The sequence below is a fragment of the Euprymna scolopes genome, chromosome 18 (genome assembly GCF_053919585.1).
Source record: "Euprymna scolopes isolate OS-2025 chromosome 18, ASM5391958v1, whole genome shotgun sequence".
Classification (NCBI taxonomy): Eukaryota; Metazoa; Mollusca; class Cephalopoda; order Sepiida; family Sepiolidae; genus Euprymna; species Euprymna scolopes.
In genome coordinates this window covers 101,354,656-101,378,384 of record NC_136499.1, presented here as the reverse complement: position 1 = coordinate 101,378,384, position 23,729 = coordinate 101,354,656, and the positions used below count along the sequence as shown (strand labels likewise).

General features: G+C 32.6%; 1 protein-coding gene across 1 annotated transcript in view; it reads right to left on the bottom strand.

Moving 5' to 3' along the window:
• LOC145297720 (uncharacterized) overlaps positions 1–23,729 on the bottom strand; it is a 130,743-nt gene that overhangs the window by 81,146 nt on the left and 25,868 nt on the right. Inside the window, exons 2-5 of the mRNA XM_080143932.1 lie at positions 16,851–16,966; positions 9,811–9,883; positions 4,422–4,517; positions 483–556 (exon numbers count right to left, since the gene is read on the bottom strand). Coding sequence (XP_080000058.1) covers positions 483–556; positions 4,422–4,517; positions 9,811–9,883; positions 16,851–16,954 — 347 coding nt within the window. The 5' untranslated portion in view covers positions 16,955–16,966. The remainder of the gene's footprint in view (positions 1–482; positions 557–4,421; positions 4,518–9,810; positions 9,884–16,850; positions 16,967–23,729) is intronic.

Sequence of the window (23,729 nt, the reverse complement as noted above, 5' to 3'; positions counted from 1 at the left end):
CATTTCTTGTTCTTTTTCGGTGGAGGATCAGTCCTTCACGACTGAGACAATTTTTTTTTATCTTTGTACTTTTTCTTCACGTTAAAAAACGACCCTGGTGTCTAACTCTGTCCCGTGGGGACGCATTGTAAATAGGTACAACAATTATCAACAATTTCTCTTATTCTCTATCTGTGCCTAAAACTAAACAAAAATTCCACAAGCAAAGTTTCTTTCCTAGAACTACCCATCTGTCGAACACAATACCACCTGGCTGCTTCCTAGCTGACTATAACATGGTCATTTTCAGGTCTAATGTAAGCAAGTGCTTGTTGAGCTGTATTCCTAAGTGATCAAACCTACCCAAGTTCCATCATTACCAATCATCATGGTGTTGTCTCACCGATCACCTGAATATCCATATCCCTTTATCCTTGAGTGGCTTTAGTGCATTGATAAGTTTTGACTTCCTTCCATAATAAAAAAAATATATATATACTCACGCTAACATAGCCTCGTTCATTGACATAAGATAGCATGACAATGTTCCTTCATCTATCACCTGCATCACCCAGATCTGAAATTTCAACAACAAAAGAAATGATTTAAAAATCTTTCATTCATTTAATGTTCAATGCCAAATGTCATCTAATTCCCGCACAAAAGATTAGAGTACGAAATGTCTAAATATCTAAATCTGAAATTTCAACAACAAAAGAAATTAATTAAAAATCTTTCATTCGTTTAATGTTCAATGCCAAATGTCATCTAATTCCCGCACGAAAGATTAGAGTACGAAATGTCTAAATATTTAAATCTGAAATTTCAACAACAAAAGAAATTAATTAAAAATCTTTCATTCATTTAATGTTCAATGCCAAATGTCATCTAATTCCCGCACGAAAGATAAGAGTATGAAATGTCTAAATATTTAAATCTGAAATTTCAACAACAAAAGAAATTAATTAAAAATCTTTCATTCATTTAATGTTCAATGCCAAATGTCATCTAATTCCCGCACGAAAGATTAGAGTACGAAATGTCTAAATATTTAAATCTGAAATTTCAACAACAAAAGAAATTAATTAAAAATCTTTCATTCATTTAATGTTCAATGCCAAATGTCATCTAATTCCCGCACGAACGATTAGAGTATGAAATGTCTAAATATTTAAATCTGAAATTTCAACAACAAAAGAAATTAATTAAAAATCTTTCATTCATTTAATGTTCAATGCTAAATGTCATCTAATTCCCGCACGAACGATTAGAGTATGAAATGTCTAAATATTTAAATCTGAAATTTCAACAACAAAAGAAATTAATTAAAAATCTTTCATTCATTTAATGTTCAATGCCAAATGTCATCTAATTCCCGCACGAACGATTAGAGTATGAAATGTCTAAATATTTAAATCTGAAATTTCAACAACAAAAGAAATTAATTAAAAATCTTTCATTCATTTAATGTTCAATGCTAAATGTCATCTAATTCCCGCACGAACGATTAGAGTATGAAATGTCTAAATATTTAAATCTGAAATTTCAACAACAAAAGAAATTAATTAAAAATCTTTCATTCATTTAATGTTCAATGCCAAATGTCATCTAATTCCCGCACGAACGATTAGAGTATGAAATGTCTAAATATTTAAATCTGAAATTTCAACAACAAAAGAAATTAATTAAAAATCTTTCATTCATTTAATGTTCAATGCCAAATGTCATCTAATTCCCGCACGAACGATTAGAGTACGAAATGTCTAAATATTTAAATCTGAAATTTCAACAACAAAAGAAATTAATTAAAAATCTTTCATTCGTTTAATGTTCAATGCCAAATGTCATCTAATTCCCGCACGAAAGATTAGAGTACGAAATGTCTAAATATTTAAATCTGAAATTTCAACAACAAAAGAAATTAATTAAAAATCTTTCATTCATTTAATGTTCAATGCTAAATGTCATCTAATTCCCGCACGAAAGATTAGATTACGAAATGTCTAAATATCTAAATCTGAAATTTCAACAACAAAAGAAATTAATTAAATCTTTCATTCGTTTAATGTTCAATGCTAAATGTCATCTAATTCCTGCACCAAAGATTAGAGTACGAAATGTCTAAATATTTAAATCTGAAATTTCAACAACAAAAGAAATTAATTAAAAATCTTTCATTCATTTAATGTTCAATGCCAAATGTCATCTAATTCCCGCACGAAAGATTAGAGTACGAAATGTCTAAATATTTAAATCTGAAATTTCAACAACAAAAGAAATTAATTAAAAATCTTTCATTCATTTAATGTTCAATGCCAAATGTCATCTAATTCCCGCACGAAAGATTAGAGTACGAAATGTCTAAATATTTAAATCTGAAATTTCAACAACAAAAGAAATTAATTAAAAATCTTTCATTCATTTAATGTTCAATGCAAAATGTCATCTAATTCCCGCACGAAAGATTAGATTACGAAATGTCTAAATATCTAAATCTGAAATTTCAACAACAAAAGAAATTAATTAAATCTTTCATTCGTTTAATGTTCAATGCTAAATGTCATCTAATTCCTGCACCAAAGATTAGAGTACGAAATGTCTAAATATTTAAATCTGAAATTTCAACAACAAAAGAAATTAATTAAAAATCTTTCATTCATTTAATGTTCAATGCCAAATGTCATCTAATTCCCGCACGAACGATTAGAGTACGAAATGTCTAAATATTTAAATCTGAAATTTCAACAACAAAAGAAATTAATTAAAAATCTTTCATTCATTTAATGTTCAATGCCAAATGTCATCTAATTCCCGCACGAACGATTAGAGTACGAAATGTCTAAATATTTAAATCTGAAATTTCAACAACAAAAGAAATTAATTAAAAATCTTTCATTCATTTAATGTTCAATGCCAAATGTCATCTAATTCCCGCACGAACGATTAGAGTACGAAATGTCTAAATATTTAAATCTGAAATTTCAACAACAAAAGAAATTAATTAAAAATCTTTCATTCATTTAATGTTCAATGCCAAATGTCATCTAATTCCCGCACGAACGATTAGAGTACGAAATGTCTAAATATTTAAATCTGAAATTTCAACAACAAAAGAAATTAATTAAAAATCTTTCATTCATTTAATGTTCAATGCCAAATGTCATCTAATTCCCGCACGAAAGATTAGATTACGAAATGTCTAAATATCTAAATCTGAAATTTCAACAACAAAAGAAATTAATTAAATCTTTCATTCGTTTAATGTTCAATGCTAAATGTCATCTAATTCCTGCACCAAAGATTAGAGTACGAAATGTCTAAATATCTAAATCTGAAATTTCAACAACAAAAGAAATTAATTAAAAATCTTTCATTCATTTAATGTTCAATGCCAAATGTCATCTAATTCCCGCACGAACGATTAGAGTACGAAATGTCTAAATATTTAAATCTGAAATTTCAACAACAAAAGAAATTAATTAAAAATCTTTCATTCATTTAATGTTCAATGCCAAATGTCATCTAATTCCCGCACGAAAGATTAGAGTACGAAATGTCTAAATATTTAAATCTGAAATTTCAACAACAAAAGAAATTAATTAAAAATCTTTCATTCATTTAATGTTCAATGCCAAATGTCATCTAATTCCCGCACGAAAGATTAGATTACGAAATGTCTAAATATCTAAATCTGAAATTTCAACAACAAAAGAAATTAATTAAATCTTTCATTCGTTTAATGTTCAATGCTAAATATCATCTAATTCCTGCACCAAAGATTAGAGTACGAAATGTCTAAATATTTAAATCTGAAATTTCAACAACAAAAGAAATTAATTAAAAATCTTTCATTCATTTAATGTTCAATGCCAAATGTCATCTAATTCCCGCACGAACGATTAGAGTACGAAATGTCTAAATATTTAAATCTGAAATTTCAACAACAAAAGAAATTAATTAAAAATCTTTCATTCATTTAATGTTCAATGCCAAATGTCATCTAATTCCCGCACGAAAGATTAGAGTACGAAATGTCTAAATATTTAAATCTGAAATTTCAACAACAAAAGAAATTAATTAAAAATCTTTCATTCATTTAATGTTCAATGCCAAATGTCATCTAATTCCCGCACGAAAGATTAGAGTACGAAATGTCTAAATATTTAAATCTGAAATTTCAACAACAAAAGAAATTAATTAAAAATCTTTCATTCATTTAATGTTCAATGCCAAATGTCATCTAATTCCCGCACCAAAGATTAGAGTACGAAATGTCTAAATATTTAAACGATTTCTCCCTAAAGTGTTTAAGATTGCTTACGAAAAAAAACTTTTGCTTTGATTGGCCTGAGAATAACATAGACAAGTAATGGGGGTGACTGTGTCTAAGTAGTTAATGACACGGACTGAAAACAAAAAGGATAATTTTAAATGTTACTTACCATACACCAATGCTTGTAATCGTTTGAGCCAGAATGACGCTTGATATCACTGACCACGCCTGAATGGGTCACTTCCTCGACTAAACCCCAAAATGACTAGATAAAATATTTAAAAAATAATGAAACTAATTAGAATTATAAAACTCAATAATAATTATCTAACAATCTCAATTACTTTAATCCTTTACAATAGTCTCCATATGCATGTTTGAACTAAAGTATTACACATATCTGAAGAAAGGAAATATTCCTGAAATATCATACCATGAAATAAAATATACCATTTGGAACTTCCATCAAACCACACTGGCACAAGTGTTGTGTTGTTATATCATAAAGGGGATCGTGTGTGATATCTAATCAGGGTTAACGTTGTGTGATTGTCTAGTGGTCAGTCTATTATGATATGTTCATATGCCGATGTGTGCGTGTGTGTTACATGTATTTTCGGACATACCTTCTGCGTCGTCGATGTTGGTCTACCTGGAATCATCTCATGTCTTGGAGGGAGACTGGTACCTGTTTGGACGAAGATTCAATCACTCCAAAATGATGAATTGGTTTTATAGTTTATTTCACTTTCCAGATGTCTCGCAGAAGGATGGAAAGTGAATCTCTGGCTTTCATGGTCTCTCTTGGTCTCAATTTTTACACACGTCAGCGTCCCCCCCACAGTGAAGAGGAAGAGACATCTGTGAAGCCATCCGTCGCCTTCTAAGTCCCAACCAAATCTCTTCGATTCAGCTAACCTGATCACGTGACTCACACGCAATCCGATCAACTGATCCTGACTTCCGGTCAATGTGTCTACAATATAATTTACCACCTCCCTCTCTCTCTCTCTCGATCCATTCTCTAACACAAGTAAGAACACAAAACAGTGTTATAAAAGTGTAATATATATTAGTGATGGGATGATTCCAATATTTTTCCCGATTCTGATACAATTACTGATTCCAATCCCGATTCTTCACAAAATTTCTAAATATTGAAATATATAGTTGTATTTTTTCTCCGATTACTGTAAAAACACATGTTAAATGTGCAGATATTTTCCTAAAAGTAAAAATATACTTGTGGGGGAGGATTTATCGATTTTAGCACCATTGGTATTTTAAAATGAATAAATATTTATTATTTTATCATTATTGCCAGCAATGAAAGATTTTGGTTTAAACAAAATCAAATAAAAAAAACAATTAAAAGAATCGTTTTGGCATCAGAAAATCGGTACAAATTTTCCTGATTTTAATACTGATTCCCATACTCTCAAATATTTCGATTTTTCCGATTCCAATAAATCGTCCCAACAATAATATATCAATAAAGGGTGAACCTGAATAGCTTGTTTCATCATTACATGTCTTAATTTGCATAAGTTTTGTAATAGAGGATGGAAGCGTGTATATAAATGCATGCAAAATGATGTCATCAGTAAAACAAAAAACAAAAAATAAAACACGTATTACTTGGATTCTTCAGACTGTTCTCATCTTGAGTGTTATTTTCACAAGGACCTGTGGTGTAGTGGTTAGAGTACTTGAAAAACTCATTTGTAAAAGTGATATTCTCCTGAAGGTTGAGGGTTCAATTCTCAGTGTGGGCAACCGAAAAATACAATTGCAAATTACTTAGGACCTCTATCCAGTCATGGCTGATAGAACGAGAATATGCTACCCCCATGAAGTAAATAAAGGGTTCGTTCTAAACTTCATCCACATTCCCAAGTTCAACAAGATACACCTGAAGAAGGTCGGAAGTTACGTCGACTGAAACATTGTGAAAATGGCACTCAAGATGAGAACAGTAGTTAAAAAAAAATCCAAATAATACGAATAATCAATCCTCATCTCAAAAATTCAGAAACGTCAAAAAAAGACTATAGAAAAGAGGACAAGAGAGACGTCTCAGTCATAATGAGAAGTCACGCTTGGCAGGAGAATAAAGAAATAAATGTTGCTGTTAAAACGAGGAGTCAAGTTATTACTTGTCTAATGTTCTTTGCAACGTAGACTGCATACAACGTGTGGGTCCGGTGTGTAAACGTGTGAACAATGTTACAGTTTTTGTAAATCTGTTACACCTCTGAATTCCCCTTTTTTTTATAAGGTTTCTTGGGGAAAAAATAATTTTAAGTATAGTTATGTTAGCAGCATGGGGAAGGCAGAGTGCCAAATGATTGGAGAATAGCAACTGTGTATCCAACATTCAAGAAAAGCAACAAAGAGGCACTATTATCTGCAAGGTCATGGATACCATTTTCAAGCAGGCAATAATGATCCACCTGGTTATAGTGTTGGAGAAATTCATGTAAAGTCAAAATGACAACAAGCTTTATGGAAGGAGAATATTGGCACTTCACTGAAAACTGTTCTACTGCGGATATTTTAACTGTCATCTCTGAACTGGATCCCATGCACTGGAGAAAACCAGGGAAGCTTGAACTATAGCCCTTAATATATCCAAAGCCTTTGACAAGCTCTGGTATGAAGGACTTCTTATGAAAATTAAATCATGCAGCATTTTTGGATAAATACTTAACATAATCAAATACTTTCTAGACAAGAGAAAAATACAGGTTGTCCTCGATAGCTGGAGTTCTAAAAAACATGATATCAATTCAGATATGACTCAGGGCCGACCTTTATTATTCCTAATAATACTGTGATTACTCTTCATCTTAGCATTCATAAGCAACATAAATTGGAACAAATACATTGAGGACATTGCCAAGACTGCTGCAAAGAAGATACATCCTTTCTCCTATTGCCACACAGTTACATCCCTGTGTCTTTTTTACAAATACTTTAATGGCATGCTCTCTGATGAACTCATAGTGCGTGTACCCTACCCAATGCACATACTCCCGACTAATCTGACAAGCAGCAAAATCCCACCCCTGTTTTTTTTTTTGTCCTAACCGTAAGTTATAAGTAAGATCGTCGGAATCATTAGAGCCATACCCTCATTGGCAATCAAAAAAATTTTAGCACTCCTAATCTAATAGTTTCTTCCTTCAGACTGCTAGCCTTTGGAATTCTCTCCCTGTTTCCTTCTTCTATGACTGTACTAAAATGCAGAAATTTAAATGTAATGTGAACAGACATCTTACTGATCAACTCCCCACAATCGATTGTTAGACACAATTCCAAAAGGTAGTCCCTTCACCTCCAAGCAGCAATACGTTCTGTTTGGCGTAAGAAAAACAAAAAATACGAGAATAATTTTTACACAAGATAATTTCCCCTCTGCATGCAATAATTCTAAGAATACAGGCTGTTCTATTTTATTATAGGATTTTCAAGTTGAATCCAAGTTTTACGGTATCTTTTGTTTACTAACTTGTTAAGTGAAAGTATAGAATAGTAACAAAACGCCATCCTCTCACAATATTAAGAATGGATTTCTAAATAATAACATTATTATTTAGCATATTTCGTATTCTGCATAAGTACCAATGTGGGAGCATGGCCAAACGAGGTCAGGTTTTTGGAAAAAATAACAGGAGTTCTACTTCTTGATCTGTAATGTTAATCCTGACAGAACAAAAAACTCAAAGTTATATATAAACAAATGACAAACGAGAGAATCTTGACCAGACGTGTGTGTGGGCATTCTTTCACTGTCGTCAATCGCCACCTCATCTTATCTCTCTCTCTCTCTCTCTCTCTCTCTCTCTCTCTCTCTCTCTGTCACTTGCCACAAGCTACAAGTTGATTGTCAAAATAAACGGTATTGTTTGAAACCAAAACTGTTGTTTGTTATTGAAACACAGCATATTTCAGTGACCATATGTGTCACTAAAGTACAGAGCAAAAATAACCGAGTATACATTCGCATGCACAAAAAAAATAATTGAAATTATACATACATTTTCTAATCCCACTCGTAATACAACATACAGCCAAGAAAAGCCTCAATAATAATAATAAGGTCAAAGATCTAGTTCTCTGGTTTTTAGGTGATAGGACCAGTTGTACAAAGCACAGAACAACGAGTGGTTAGCTTACAGTCTGCACAAAGTTCTGCACATTATGAATACTAACTATAATGATCTTTGCGTGCGTTTCCAGTAAAGACAACAGAATACTGCCCTACATTTACAAAAATATGAATCAATTTTTAAAAATTTGTAATTATATATATATATATATATTTATTTATTTATTCAATTTGTCTTTACATAAGCAGTAATTTGTTGCTACACAGTCATGAGCATGTTTCGTCTTCTAGTTTTTAGTAACTAGAGACCTCATCAGGCAACAACGCTTAAGAATTCCGCTTTTGAATATAAGCGTTGTTGCCTGAAGAGACTTCTAGTTACTAAAAACTAGAAGACTGAAACATGCTCATGACTGTGTAGCAACAAATTACTGCTTATGTAAAGACAAATTGAAAATGTAACTTGCTCTACTTCCATATTGAACACTCTCGTATTAACCTCGTTATATTTCACTGGTTACTGTACCTTTGAAAAATAGCAACCTCAAATTATATATATATATATATATATATATATATATATATATATATATATATATATATATACTAAGATTTTCAACCCATTAAAGACGGACAAAAATTATAGCCCATTAACTTAGGATGAATTCTTCATGCCAAATTGATGGTTGCACATGGTTAAATTTTTGCTCATTTTTGCATTAAATCCTTATTAATCCCTAACTGTGCATCGAATGGATACTATAATATTTAATTCACTGCACCTTATCATAACAAAAATTCATACAAAATTTAATTTCATCCAGATCAGACCAGTACTTATTTAGAAAAAATGGAACAGACAGACAGACAGACAAAGAGAAGTATATATATATATATATATATATATATATATATATATATATATATATATATATATATTGATGATTTATTGCAGAAATCACGGAAAATAGCACATTACATGATTTCTTCCATTAAAGAAAACTAATGGGTTATTTCCCTTGATCTTTTAATGTTAAATGGGTTATTTCCCTTGATCTTTTAATGTTAAAGAATATTCAGTGAGGAATGGAAAATGCATCTACTATAAAAGTTTTCTTAGTCGGAATAATTATTTCCATAACAAAACTGACACAAAATAAAATATATCCATGCTATTAACATGGTGGAAGAAATAAAATGAAAAAAAAATAGGCTAGTTCGAATCAAGTATCGATATATCAAATGGATCACTATTTGGGTACGACTTTGAACCAGCAAGTTAACCTAATATTTTAAAAGATATATTTTAAGAGCAGCATCCACATGGATGATAAGATACTTTGATAAAGAAACTTGTTTGAAAGAATCATATATCAACAGAAACAACTGTGCATCCTATTAATCCGGTGTCTATTTTATATCTAATCAATAAAAGAAACTAACTCACCTTTTTCTTGATAAGCCATTTTAAACCATGAATAAAGATGTCATAAATGATATTTCGGAACCTTTCTTGATGACTGAAAGAGAACACATCACAATAATATTCAGCACTAGTAAAAAAAAAAAAAAAAAATACAAAAAACAAAACAGAAAACACCCTGCAAAACAGTAAAATATTATTTTAAATTTGATCACGTGATCTTTTCAGTTTTGAATCTGTTTTTTTTTCTCCTTTTTCTTGTTTCTCCATTATGAAGCACTAAAGGACAGAGTTATTCTCTTTGCCTAATAGGATTCTAGTTTTTTATGATTACTGCTCATCAAAACATCACTATAGCAGATTCGCATGCGTGTTTGTATAAATAAAAACAATAATACTAAGTATTTATACTAATGTTGCTACTTATTAAGGTCAAAAGCCACTGGAGGATATGATGATGAGTATAGTACGTGAGTCGAAGTATTATCAAACATAAAAACAAAAGCTATGAGGTGCCTTCAATAAGTTTCCAGACTTTTTTCGTATGGGCACCTTTATTGATAATACACACATGAAACTCTAGTCCCCTTCGAAGTAATCTCCTCCGGCTGCAATGCACTTGTACTGTTCCAACAGCTTCTGGAAGGCCCCATGAAAATCCTCTTGTTTGAGCGTATTAATGACCCTCGTCACAGCCTTTTTCATCTCCTCAATTGTCTCATAAGGACAGCCTCTAAGGTTTTCCTTGAGCTTAGGGAATAACCAAAAGTCACAGGGAGCAAGGTCTGGACTATAGGGAGGGCGAGGAATTGTCTTGATGCCCATCTTGGTCAAACAGTCTATGACAACATGGAGCATCCTAGGGACAAACTTTGCGCAAATCTTCCACATCTTCAGTTCCTCACAAATAATTGTGTACAGTTCCCACACTGACATCAATACTGTGCACATTCTTTATTTGGCCAATCAACTCTGGTGTTCTGAGTTCTTTACTCCTCCCTCACCTCTCATCATCCCTCACAGACTCCCTGCCTTCCTTGAATCGCTTATGCTATTCAAAAACTGATGTTCGAGTCATGCAAGATGGTTTGAAAACAGTCTGAAGTATTCCATACGTTTCTGTGGTATTTTTTCCAAGTTTAAAACAGAGTTTTACATTACATAGTGTTGTTTATATTTTTGTATTCTCTCAATACTTTGAATGCAATGAAGCATGAGTGAAGAAGATTGAAAAAATAAAACATAAAAAAAATGTAACAGAGCTCCTAACACTGCCAGCAACTGCATAAAAGATATGCAAATGACCAAACTGGGTGTGCAAAGTGACGTCACAGCAAAGATAAAAATACACAGGTGTTTTAGACGAGGGAAGAAAAGCATGTGTTCGAGGCATGACTGGTGTTCAAAAGGTGTTCAGCAAAGCAGTAGTAGTTTTCAAGGCATGACGAGAGAAGCACAAGTTTGAGATGTGGCCAGAGTTCAGAAAAGCATCAAGATATGTGGGTGATGTCACAGTAGAAACAAAACTCACATGTGAGCGGAGAAGGTGAAATGAAGTGTTTGAAAGATTTAGAAAAAATATGTTGTTGAAAATACCGGATATAAAGGCTATTGTTAAAAAAAAGTAAGTCTATTTTTTTTTTTTCTATTTTCTTGCAACAGAGTCTACAATGTGTTGGGTCCGTTAAAATGTAACGACACCATTAAAAAAAGGTGTACAATGTTCTAACAACATTAAACAAAAAATTCAGTGTTATTTAATAACATTTGCTTATATATATATATATATATATATATATATTATAATGCGGCTGCTGAGCAATACGTATGGTTCTTTGATTTGAGAGAACCTCATAAATAACCATGCGTGTGCCACGAATTTCAGTGCTGACATGTTTATGATCTTGAGTAAGTCGCACTCACCCTTTCATCTAAAATTCTAGAAACTATTTTTATTAAGTCTTTGAGACCTTCTCATTGCAAGCAAAAAATAAAATCTTTTAGAACTTAATTTAGTTTGTATGTAATGTAACCCGCTTAATTTTCGTTTTTTTTCATATTCATGACTATTTTTTTTTTTAATCGTATTTTCCTCAATTTAGCTCTGTTGAGTGAGAAACGAAACCTGGTTAGCTAACCTTTATTTGCATTTTTTTTTTTTTTTTTTCATTTTTTTAAATTAAAAAAAATTTTTTTTTAATCATCATGTTGATTGGTCTGTATATTTAGCCATAATTAAATTTTGTAGCCCCAAAAAAAGTTTCATATATATATATATATATATATATATATATATATATATATATATATAAAATATATGGCATAATCACATTGACACACCGGTTCCCATCAGATCACCGAAGTTGAGCCTGGTCATTGCTAAAATGGGTGACCAATTTGGCAATTCCATGTGCTGTATGTAGTAGGAGGATGTCGACATCTCCCTGCAAAAGTTGCAAAAACCTAACATCTCCCCTAACAGGGATATACATGCAACTGGGGACTGCTTGTGAATTTCATACTCCCATGAAACTTCCTCCTTCAGAGGAAGCCAGTTAAATCCGAATAGGGTTGATGCTGACTGCACAACAGCACAACAATATATATATATATATATATATATATATATATATATATATATATATATATATATATATATATAAGTGTGTGTGTGTGTGTGTAGTGAAGATAATCTAACAAGACACTGTGGCTCAGCGGTAAACCATTAAACTGCTAATTGTGTAGTTTTAAGCTTGATACCTTGCCAAGAAGTGTAGCCAAATTGGTAATATTATAGAAAGTTTGAATTTTTGCATTTAGTCACGAAATTAAATTTTCTTATTTAAAAATAAAACTACTTGATCAATTTATATGATTTTCGTTTTTTGTTGTTGTTTTCTTTTATGCGTGTGTGTGCGCACATTACAGGTGCAAAATGAATAAGCAATGCGAAATGAATAAACATTTTGAACTTCCCTTTACTTAAAAATTCACCAAAAATTAACCAATTTTAATAAAATTTTCAGTATTTATCAAATAATGGTCAAGTGATATAATGAACCCATTATTTTTATTTGAATCTTAGTGGAAATGTATCATTTTGTTTAAACAAAAAACACCTTTACTAAAGATATGGTTTTCAGTATAAAAAAAAATGAATTAATTTATTTTTGTTTTGTTTTTTTATGAAAATAAAGTATCATAAATTGTAACAATAAAAAAACGAAATATTAATTTTTTCAAGAACATTACGAAAAAAGCCCCTAAACTCTGTATTAATCAATTTGATATAATTCAAAGAAAAATTAATTTCTCGAACTACCGATATTATCATTGAATTAAGCATTATTTATTTAATATTTTCCCTCAAAAAAATTATAATTGCAAAATATATTTCTATTTTTTTTTCTTAGATTACATGTTTCGCATAATTTTTATATGAAGGATTCTGATATTTTCCTTGCTTGAATGAACATGAAACTCTCGGCATGATATAATTTTTATGTAATCTTGAAAAATAAAACATTTGTATTTAATTTAAAAGCAGGAACACAGAAAAATAATTAAATTAAAAATGATAAAAATTATGCAATCGTCCATGATAGAAATGTACGAATGTACGGCTGGAGGAAAAAAAAAAGAACAACAGTACTCCCTACCGCCTTTTAATTATCTGACATCATTTTCAGATAGCCTTTTGACTTTCTGACATTTTGAGCTTCCGTAAAATCCACACTTCGACAATTTTTCGCTTGTTGTGATTGTGCAAAGCCAGAATCTCTCGTTTTGGGGGGGCTTATTAAGCTATTTTTTTTTTGTACAAACAAGGTCTTTTTTTATTTAATTCAATATCTTAGGACTTCACTTTACTAATTATCTTTGAAATAGACCAAGAATATTTATCTTTTCAAAGGATTTTTACAATTAATTTATTTAACTTCACAATTTAGCTGAATTTGTCAGCTTCCGAATGTCGCCGTGAAAACATTTTTCATTATAACTTTTTTTGTTCACATGTACAAATATTTTTTCCTTTTGGAAATTAACTTTAGGCTTTAATCTTTCAAATACTATCGAAAAGTAGTCAGAAACCTGCAAAAATCTTATAATAAACCGGCTTTCAAACCTATTTTCTTTTGTCATTTTTGCCTGTACCTAGTGTACAACATTTTCTGTGCATGGCCAGTACATACATCATAGAGATTTTTCTTTATTTTTGTTTTTTAATAAAAAAGAAATTCTGGAAAAAAAAAAACCCAGAAATTAGTGCCTTAATAAGATGTAATCAGTGTGTGTGTGTGTGTGTGTGTGTGTATGTGTGTGTGAGTGAGAGAGAGAGGAAGAGAGAGAAAGGAGGGTAATGGTGAATCAATTAAATTTTTTTATTTTTTATTTTTTTTATTACATTTTCACCCCAAAACAAGGCACATTGGCACTTTGATGTAGGGGGCTCCTATCAGGGGTAACATCAACTGGGGTACTATGTAGGGAGTTTAGCAGCAAGATGTCTGTTCACATTACACTTGAACTTCTGCATGTCAGTACAGTTGGGGAAGCAGGAAACCGGAAGAGAATTCCAAAGTCTAGCAGTTCTGGAGAATAAGCTATTAGAGTAGAAGGCCTTCCTACATCTACGGATCTCTACTGTGTAGGGGTGGGACTTCGCTGCTTGTCGGGTTTGCCAGGAGTATTTTCGTTCAGGGGGTACAAGAGCTTGTAGTTCGTCAGAGCATTCACCATTAAAATACTTGTAAAACAAGCAGAGGGATGCAACATTTTGTCGATAGGACAGGGTCTGAAGCTTAGATGACAGTTCAGGACCTATCAGGTTGGCAACTCTCCTTTGGACCCTGTCCAGGAGCGAGAGACAAGTAACAGATGCACCATCCCAAATGTGACAGCAGTACTCCAAACATGGGCAAATGGTGGCCTTATAGAGGTACAGGATACTTTCAGACGTAAGTAACTTTCTAGCATGGTAGAGAGAGCCCACCTTCTTTGCAGCAGCCTTGGCAATGATCTTGATGTATCTATTCCAACTCATGTTTCCTGTGAACGTTAAGCCAAGGAGCTTGAACGAGTGTTGTCGTAAAAAAGTTTTGGTGCTTGTTAAGATAGAGCTAACAGATCGACTTTTTAAATCTGTTGTTTTAAGCAAAAACAATATTACCTACTTAATTGTCATGTCGAAAATAGTAATATATCTAAAAATTACGAAAAATCATTGAGTAGAACAACTGATATTGTGTTTTTAGTAGAAACGAAAACAAAAGTCTATCGCTATAGGCAACAAATATTACATTCCATGAACAAGTAATCTAAAATATTCATTCCGAGTTATGTCCCCTCTTCAGTCTACTTCATAATATCTAAGAAAAATGCAATTTTACCGACTTTTCCATAAAAATTACTTTTAATTACTTTCTGCTCGATGAATTTTAAAGTAATGAGATGCAATGAAAAGGGACATAACTAGGTGTATCAGAATTTTTTGGTAATTTTTGACACCCCTAACACAAAACTGTAAATAAAATATAAAAAAAGAACTCGTAATTTCTCCTTTTAAAGTGGGTTGTTTATTTTCTTTATGGAATATACTTCCAAAATAAACTATTAAAGTTGTTTAAAAAATAATAGAAATATTATTTTTTATTTAAGAAAAAAAAACAGTGTTTACAAAGTGCCTGCACGCGTTCATGCAGCCATTTTTTTACGTAATAAAATCAATTGAATTTTACCAGTTAAATTTTATTTCAATTTTTAAACTTTATAAATCTAACAAAATTTTTCTATTGGTTCAATTCTTAAGATATTTTCAGGTTTAATGTGAAATTTTATGCTCTTTCCAATAAACTGAATAAAATATTCTAGACAAGCGGTTTTTTCACCCACCCCCCGCATTTTGAAATGTCTATTCAAATGAAAATAATTAATTTTCTCACCTCAAATCTATATATCACAAATTGAAAATAAAAGATCAATAAATAAAATAAGATAATTGAAAACAAAAAAAGAACAGTTATTTGCAAATTTACCTGTAAAGTCCAAAGTGTAAAACCTTTTTTTTTAAAAAAAACCATGTTGAATTCTTTTTGTTTTTTTTTAAGTGAAACCTTATAATCTTGTTATATTGTTCAGAAAATTTCGTACAATTACAACAATTTTTTCTATTTCATTCAATGTTTTTTTTTAGATAAAGAAGTAATAAAATATATTACATCAAAAACTCATGTATTTCTTTAAGAAAATAAAAAAAAATCCAAAATCGGTAGAGTGGGGGGTTTTTTAACAGCAAAAACTGATAAGTGAAATGTGATCATTTTCCAACTACGGTGGCCCATATTTACTAACTTTTGTTTACAGCACTCAATAGAAAGAAACATTAATTCTGGCGCTTAAAGCCACCGAAGATGTCAACTCAAAGAAAAGCAGACATTTGTCTCCCTTTATTTCAACTGTGAAAAACATCTGATGTCACTTTTTTTTTTAATCCTTGCTTAAAAAATGTATTTTATTTAAAAAGGACATAGAATATAAAAAATAAATATGGATAAATTCTTAACAATGAAGAATGGAAGTACCCATTGATTAGTATTTTTTATAAGTGAGTGATTTTTTGGAATGTATATATATATATATATATATATATATATATATATATATATATATATATTATTATCGAAGTAAGTTAAAATTTGTTGATTTTCTTTAAATCTTTTTCAAAGAAAACCGATTTAAAAAAAACGAATATTGCAAAATTTGCTATTAAACCTGTTATTTTTTTTTAAATTTGGTCTTTGCTCCTTAAATTGAAAAAAAATTAGGGTTTGAATTGCATTTTTCAAGTAGTTATAAGCTTTGAAAGATAGTAAGTTGAATTATTTAAGTTTTTATCACGCATTTTTAATGGCGATTTCTGACACTGCTACTCGTACACTACTTATAAACTTGTTTATTCGTCTTGTTACTTCCCTTTAAATAAGAAACTATTGAAGAAGAAGAAGAAGAAGAAGAAGAAGAAGAAGAAGAAGAAGAAGAAGAAGAAGAAGAAGAAGAGGGCTTACCATTTCCAAGCTCGGCTCTGAAACTGAGTATGTTGGAGTTTGGAGGCAGTCATATAAATCTCTTTCAGTAAATCAATACCGACAAATTCTGCTCTTCGCAACATGATGCATTTACCCTTGGAAAAAGAAAAAGAAAAAAAGCTATCATCTAATAGATTTTTTTTTAATAGAATTAAGATAAAAATAAAGCAACATAAAAAAAAACAAGCGCTTCTTTAACTTACTTTGATTCTTTATAATAATGGCTCGTTTAAGTTTCGAATCAGAAAATGAATCGATTACGTTTTTTTCTTTTTTTAATTTTGGAATTCTGTGTTCTTAAAAGAAGTTCACATTACTATCTAATTTAGTTATCTACCTCAAAAAGTAAGAATGGTCTCAAAATAGAAGATCATTGTACGCTAGTTTTATATGCAAGATTGACCCCTCACTCTAAATTCTAACATAACTGACTTTTTTTTCATCAATATTCATTTTAGAAAAGTAGTAGGTTATTATGAATTAATAACTTTATTGATTGGTCACAAAATTATTAATTAAACCAAATTCTTATCAAATTATAACTAATTTGGGTATTCTAGTAATAGCACGGTACCAGATTGCTGGTCTTTTGCAAGATGAATTTGGGAAGCTGGAAAGCTACACAATCAAGAAGTGGTGTCAACAATTACTCATACTTGATCTAATGAGAACCAGTGTGCCAATGTGATTAAGCCATGTAATAATGCGGCTGCTGTATAAGTTTTACTTATATCCTTGGAAAAGGTATAAATGGTAGGGTAGACTTAACCCTCAAACTTTCATAGTGCAACTAGTCTAAAAGAAGAAATTTGTATTTTTCAAATTGTATTCTGGTCAAGCACAAAGAAAGACAGAACTTCAAGGAGATTTTGAGCCTGGAACAAAATTGACGATTATAGATCAATTTATTTTCATATTTTTGGAGCTCAAGTAATAGCACAATACTAAATTGATGGTATTTTGAAAAGTGAATTTTCGAAGTTGAAAACCTGCACAATCAAAGAATAGTCTCAAATCCACGGTCAGTATTTTTACATCTGTGACCATAAATACAAACGTCCACTTACCAACCTCAAATAATGCCTGTTCGTATCATGGTTAATAAAAAAAGTCCTAGAATGTTTTTTATTTTTTATTTTATTTTACTTCCTTTTTTTTTTTACAAAGGAGTCACCACTTATCAAGGCCCGGAGGCCACTCGAAGACAAAGATTAATAAGTGTACATTGATCAAAGGGAGCATGTTGTAGTAATCGTCAGTAGTTAAAATTTAGTAAATTGGATTATTTAAGCGGATGACTCATCAAGAACTTGTTTACGTTGGACTTGAAGACAACCATATTGTAGTCAGTTGGAAAGCAAGAAAACGGAAAAGAGTTCCACAGCGTGCAGTTCTTAGAGAGAAGCTTTGTTCATAGAATCTATGTTTAGGTTTAGGCACAGATAAAGAGTGGGGGAAATTATTGATAGTGGTTTCAGCTAGACGAGTGTTTTTCGTGAAAGTCAGGATAGGAGGGACCATAGATTGGAGCTCAGATGAGCATTTGTTATGAAAATAACGATAAAGAGGAGACAGGCTCCCAACGTCACTTCTATGAGAAAGAGATTGCAGGGAAAAGAAAAGGGTATCCCCCCCTCCCACTAGATTACGAAGTCTATTTTGAACTCTGTCAAGGCAGGATAAGCTGCTTCTAGAAGCTCCTGCCCAGATGTGGCAACTGTACTCCATCCTTGGACGTTATTGGCGCTTATACAAATAGAGAATTGCAGCAGCAGTGAGATATCTACTGGAGCGGTAGAACTATCCCATCATTTTTCCAGCAGCCTTGGCAACGGATTTGATGTACGTGTTTCATCTCAGATCAGGAGTAAAGGTCAGACCTAGAAGCTTGTCAAAACATGGAGCTTCTCCAAGAGGAGAGCCATTCATTTCGAATGATGCCAGATAGGGATCAGAGCATGGATGACTGAAAGATATAAACTTGGTTTTAGATGCATGAAAATTAACCAGCCACCTCTTTCCCCATTACACCACATGATTAAGATCAGAGGAGACAGAATCAGAGAGAACTTGGTCGTTTACGGCCTTTGAAGTGTTGCCATAGATGGTAGTGTTGTCAGCATAAATGTCTACAAATGATCTTAAAATGTGATTTGGGAGATCATTGATGGAGATCAGGAAGAGAGTTGAGCCCAGGATGGACCCCTGAGGGACTCAAGCATTAATATTGTGAGCTTCTGATTTCTGCCCATTAACCACTACTCTTATGAACCTATCAGAGAGAAATATCAGAGAGAAAGAATAATAAATACCATAGCTGGAGATTTTGTGGAGTAGACCTTTATGCTATACCCTATCAAAGGCCTTTGATATGTCAAGGACAATTGCCCTAGAAAGGAAGCCTTTGTGAACAGATTTTCTTTTTCTTTCCATATCTGTAGACATGTAGCCAGAAAATTGCTTTCCTGAGGGCTACAACATGGTCATCTTCAAATCTAATGTCAATAAAAATTTCTCATGAACCTTCCTCACAGGTCATAACATTTTATTCATTATTTTAAATCTTCTCATAACATCCTTCATCATTTAACTGAAAATCAATCTATCCCATTAACTCTTGAGTGGCTTTTAATCTTAACAAGTTGTGATTTATTAGTAGAAATAAATTTAAAAAAAAACATATTTCTGAATTTTTTAGATGAGGATTGATAATTTGCATTATCTGGATTTTTCAGACTACTGTTCTCACCGTGCATATTATTTCGACAATGTTTCAATTGATGTAGGTCCTGGATATGACCTTAAACTATATCCAATGATGAGGCCCCAGCTTGCGGGCTTTGGGGAGTGTGGAGCCACCCTTTAATTGCCATTGCTCCCAGGTCCACTCTGACTCAGAGTGGTAGTACCTGTTAGGGTCCCAACTATGGATTAAATAGAAACTGACTTGAAAAAATATATTTTATTAAAAAGTTTTTCTTTAAAATAACTGGATTTGGCATTAAATAACCTGAAAAGGGTTGATATGCCGTAAAACAACCAACCAATCAAATCAATTGATGTAACCTTTGACCTTCTTCAAATTTTTCTTGTCAAAAGCAGAAATTTTTCTGTCAAATTCAGAAATTTACACTGAATTTCGAATGGAAAATTTCATTTAAAAACCATATGGGCAGCATGCTATGACCAGATAGAAGTCTTAAGTAATTTGCAATTTTATTCTTTGTATTGCCCTTATTGAGTTTGTTTAGTCTTTCCCATAGCAAGAACTCAGACACCAGGGTCGGAAAGTGGAACTGAGAAGTCAACGTCCCTAAGGAGGGGCATTCTGAGCTGCAAAAAGTGCATGGGCAGCACTGTCGACATTTTCCCGGTAAGGGCGCTTCAGGCGATTAGCAATAAACTAACCCTTTCTCAAAGAGAGAAGGCAAGGCCTGGGAGGATGGACCTCCTAGAACTGCACAGAACTAAACTCTCACCACAAAACCATCAGGAACCTATCATTACAGGAATGGTCTAATCTCAGTTGATGTTGAGGGTCCATAGCCCTTATTGAGGACTGCACTTTCAACCTCCAAAAGAGTGTCACTTAGAACTGAATTTATCTAGTACTTTATCCGTTATGCCATGGTTACTTGTAAGAATACTCATCTGGAGGTGGAAGGTTCAATCTTCGATGTGGGCAATACTAAGACTTTCACCCAATCTTAGTTTATGGAAAGCAAGCACGATACTTCCAGGCAGTGGCATACCTATGTAAAATGGCGCCCATGGCAAAGTTTGAATGTGCGCCCCTTCTTAATAATTTATACCTTAGATATACCTAACTACTAATTTTAATTTTTGTCAAGCAATTTTTGCACCCATGTCAGAGTAACGCCCATGGCATGGGCCATGCCTGCCATACCCTAGATACGCCACTGCTCCCAGGGATTGAATAATAATTTAGAATTCTGTGTAGATTTCTGAGTTTGACAAGAAGAAAGTCGAAGGTTACATCAACCAAAACGTTGTGAAAATAACATTCAAGAACAGTAATCTGAATAATCCAAATAAAAAAAATAAAAAATCTACATATCAAGTTTTGGTTCTCAATCTGCCAATTTCCAATTCAGTATCATAAAATTAACCCAGCTTTTGGGATTGTATGCCAATGGCAAATTAAATACCATATTTGGGCATGCAATAACTTTTCTGCCCCCCTCTCCTCCTCACACATACACACAGACTGTGCAAAATTCTTTTATATTCAAAAAAAAAAGAAAATGCGCAATTGTTCCAAAACACTCCACTGCATTCATACAGACATTCACTTGTAACTATATATGCATATGCAGAAGCCGCGGGCAACACAAATTGGGTTTACACACTTCAAAGCCTTAAAATGGACAATCGCCAAAAATTGTTAATTTAGACTTGCAGATAAAAAAAAAACGAGAAAAATAAAGAAATAAAAGGATAAAAGGAATTAAAAGCTTACTAGTTTATACCCGTTACTAGACCGGTGTTGGTACAGTACCTGGGTACGTCATTTTCCATCTTTAAGTAACTATGATAAATGTATTTACGTATTGGTTTTTGCCGATTGAATCCTAGATAAGCTAAAAAAAAATGTATGCATTACTTCAATCGTTCGTTGAGCAGTGTCAGTACAATACTAAGAAAAAATATTCAAGAAATTTTTGGGGAAAAAAATATGCTACTTAGTATTTTCACAAGAGAGCAAATAACTACAATGAATGTGAATGGGGTGGTTATCATAAACGTAATATTATGGTCTACCCTTTCTCTTCCCCAAGAACCATGACCCCAAAAAATGTGGAGACAGGTTGTTTGATGATGTTCGTCCATCACTTGCAAAGATGACCGTGATCATGTAATTGTTCTGTGGGTTCAGAGATATCTTATTTGACCGATTTGAGCTGTGAGGTATTTCCCGCATGTTGGATACCTGTTGGATAATTCTGTAGCAAAGGTGTTGACTGCTCTGTTTTTTCTTATGTCATGTTTTCTCTTGTGTTCTTCATTGCATGCATATTCAACAATTGTAACCCCTTTGTGAATTGTGACACACCAGAAACATCTGTCTTGGGTTAGTTTTTTCCCATGTGTTAGAATAAAAACCGAGCTGTTTGAGAGAGACCTTGAACCGTTTTTGCTCTCCTTCTTTAGGTCTTTTTCCTCTGGACAGCTCACCGTAAAAGAGCTGTTTTGGGAGCCTTGAATCAGGCATGCGGCATATATGACCTACCCAACGAACTTAGTACTGGTTGTTTGATAGTTTCCAAGTAGTCAGTTGGGAGTAGCTGAGAGGTCAGGTCATTTCCACTTGTCAGTTATTCTGAGATAAAGACCAACCTTTTAGGATTTCCAGTCAAAACTAAATATATTTAACCATCATAATGGCATATCAACCCTTTTCCAGTTATTTGATGATGAATCCGAATTCAGTAGTTTTGAAAAAAAGGTTTTATGCTTCAAGTTCTTTATATCTCCAAATATTTATTCATGATGTTTGGTTTGGTTGTTTTGTAGAGGAAAATAGTTGTTTTGGCTTTTGACTTTGAAGAACATGATTGAGTTTTGCAAAAGTTAAAGGAAAAAAAACAATACCATCAATGTTTGGTGCATATTAGGTCCAGAAGCCAATATCTTCAGACAACCTGATCTGGTAGCACTAGGTGAGTGATGTGGAGGGGGGGGGCGGATACAGCAGACGGGGATAGATGTGAGATGAGAGAAAACGTTAGCAGATGATGAGATGAGATGACTTCAACGAATAACCATGATGCCTCAGTAGATGAATTATCCCAATTGGATCCTGGCTGATATACTAGAAGTTAAATGAGAGTCCTCTTCCTTATAAATAAATAAATAAGACAAATTAGCTTATATCCATATGTATATGCAATTAAAGGGCATTAAAAAATCAGTACACACCTGTTTCTTGTGCAGTTCCATGCAGACAAAAAGAAAAGAAAAGAAAAAAATGGCTGCCTTTTTGTTTTTATGCTAATCCAACTGATTGCTTTATGCAAATGAGATGCTGCTGATTGTAGTATAAAAGCCTGAATTCTATAGAGCCTTGGTGATTTACGATTTGGTGACAGAGAGTCGTGTTTTTGCAGTTGGAAGAAATTAGACAGCAGAGTGGAGGGAAACGTTTTTTTCTTCTTAATTTTTTTTTTTTTATTTTGGATATCGAAGCCAGGAGGAATTAACATACTCCTTCAGCAGTGTTGGTACATTAATTTCCATATTTACCTAGCTTTTACTGCTTTATAGCTAGTATGAAGAAAAAATATGAAATTTTGGAGGGGAAAAAAAAATGCAACTTAGTATTTGCTCAAAAGAGCAAGTAATTACAATGAATGTGAATCGGTGGTTATGGTGAGTGTAATTTTATGGAGTACCCCTATGTAACAGAGTGCAGATAAACATATGGCAGCTGTATGCAAATGACCGAGCCCTGTGTGAGGTGAGGTGACGTCATGGCAAGGAAGAAAGAAAAAGGTTATAAGAATAAGAACGTATGTGCGGATCAATGATCACGTTGGAGAGAAGACAAAGATAGATGTGTTACAAGAGCCATAGGAAAAGACACATGCTAAACATGACCGGACAAAGATAGAGTACCACGTGTTAGACATGGCAGAGACTTGTTAAGCACATGGGAGTGCGAGAGGACTTTTGAACAAGAGGCAAAGCGTAAAAGTACCTGTAAATAAATGTATGTTGTGTCACTAAAAATAAAGAGTGAGCCGAATTCTTTCCATGTTTTTGTAACCTTGCAACAGTGTCTATATGTTAACACGTGTGTAATGTTACACTCCTCCCTCCCGCCACACACACACACAC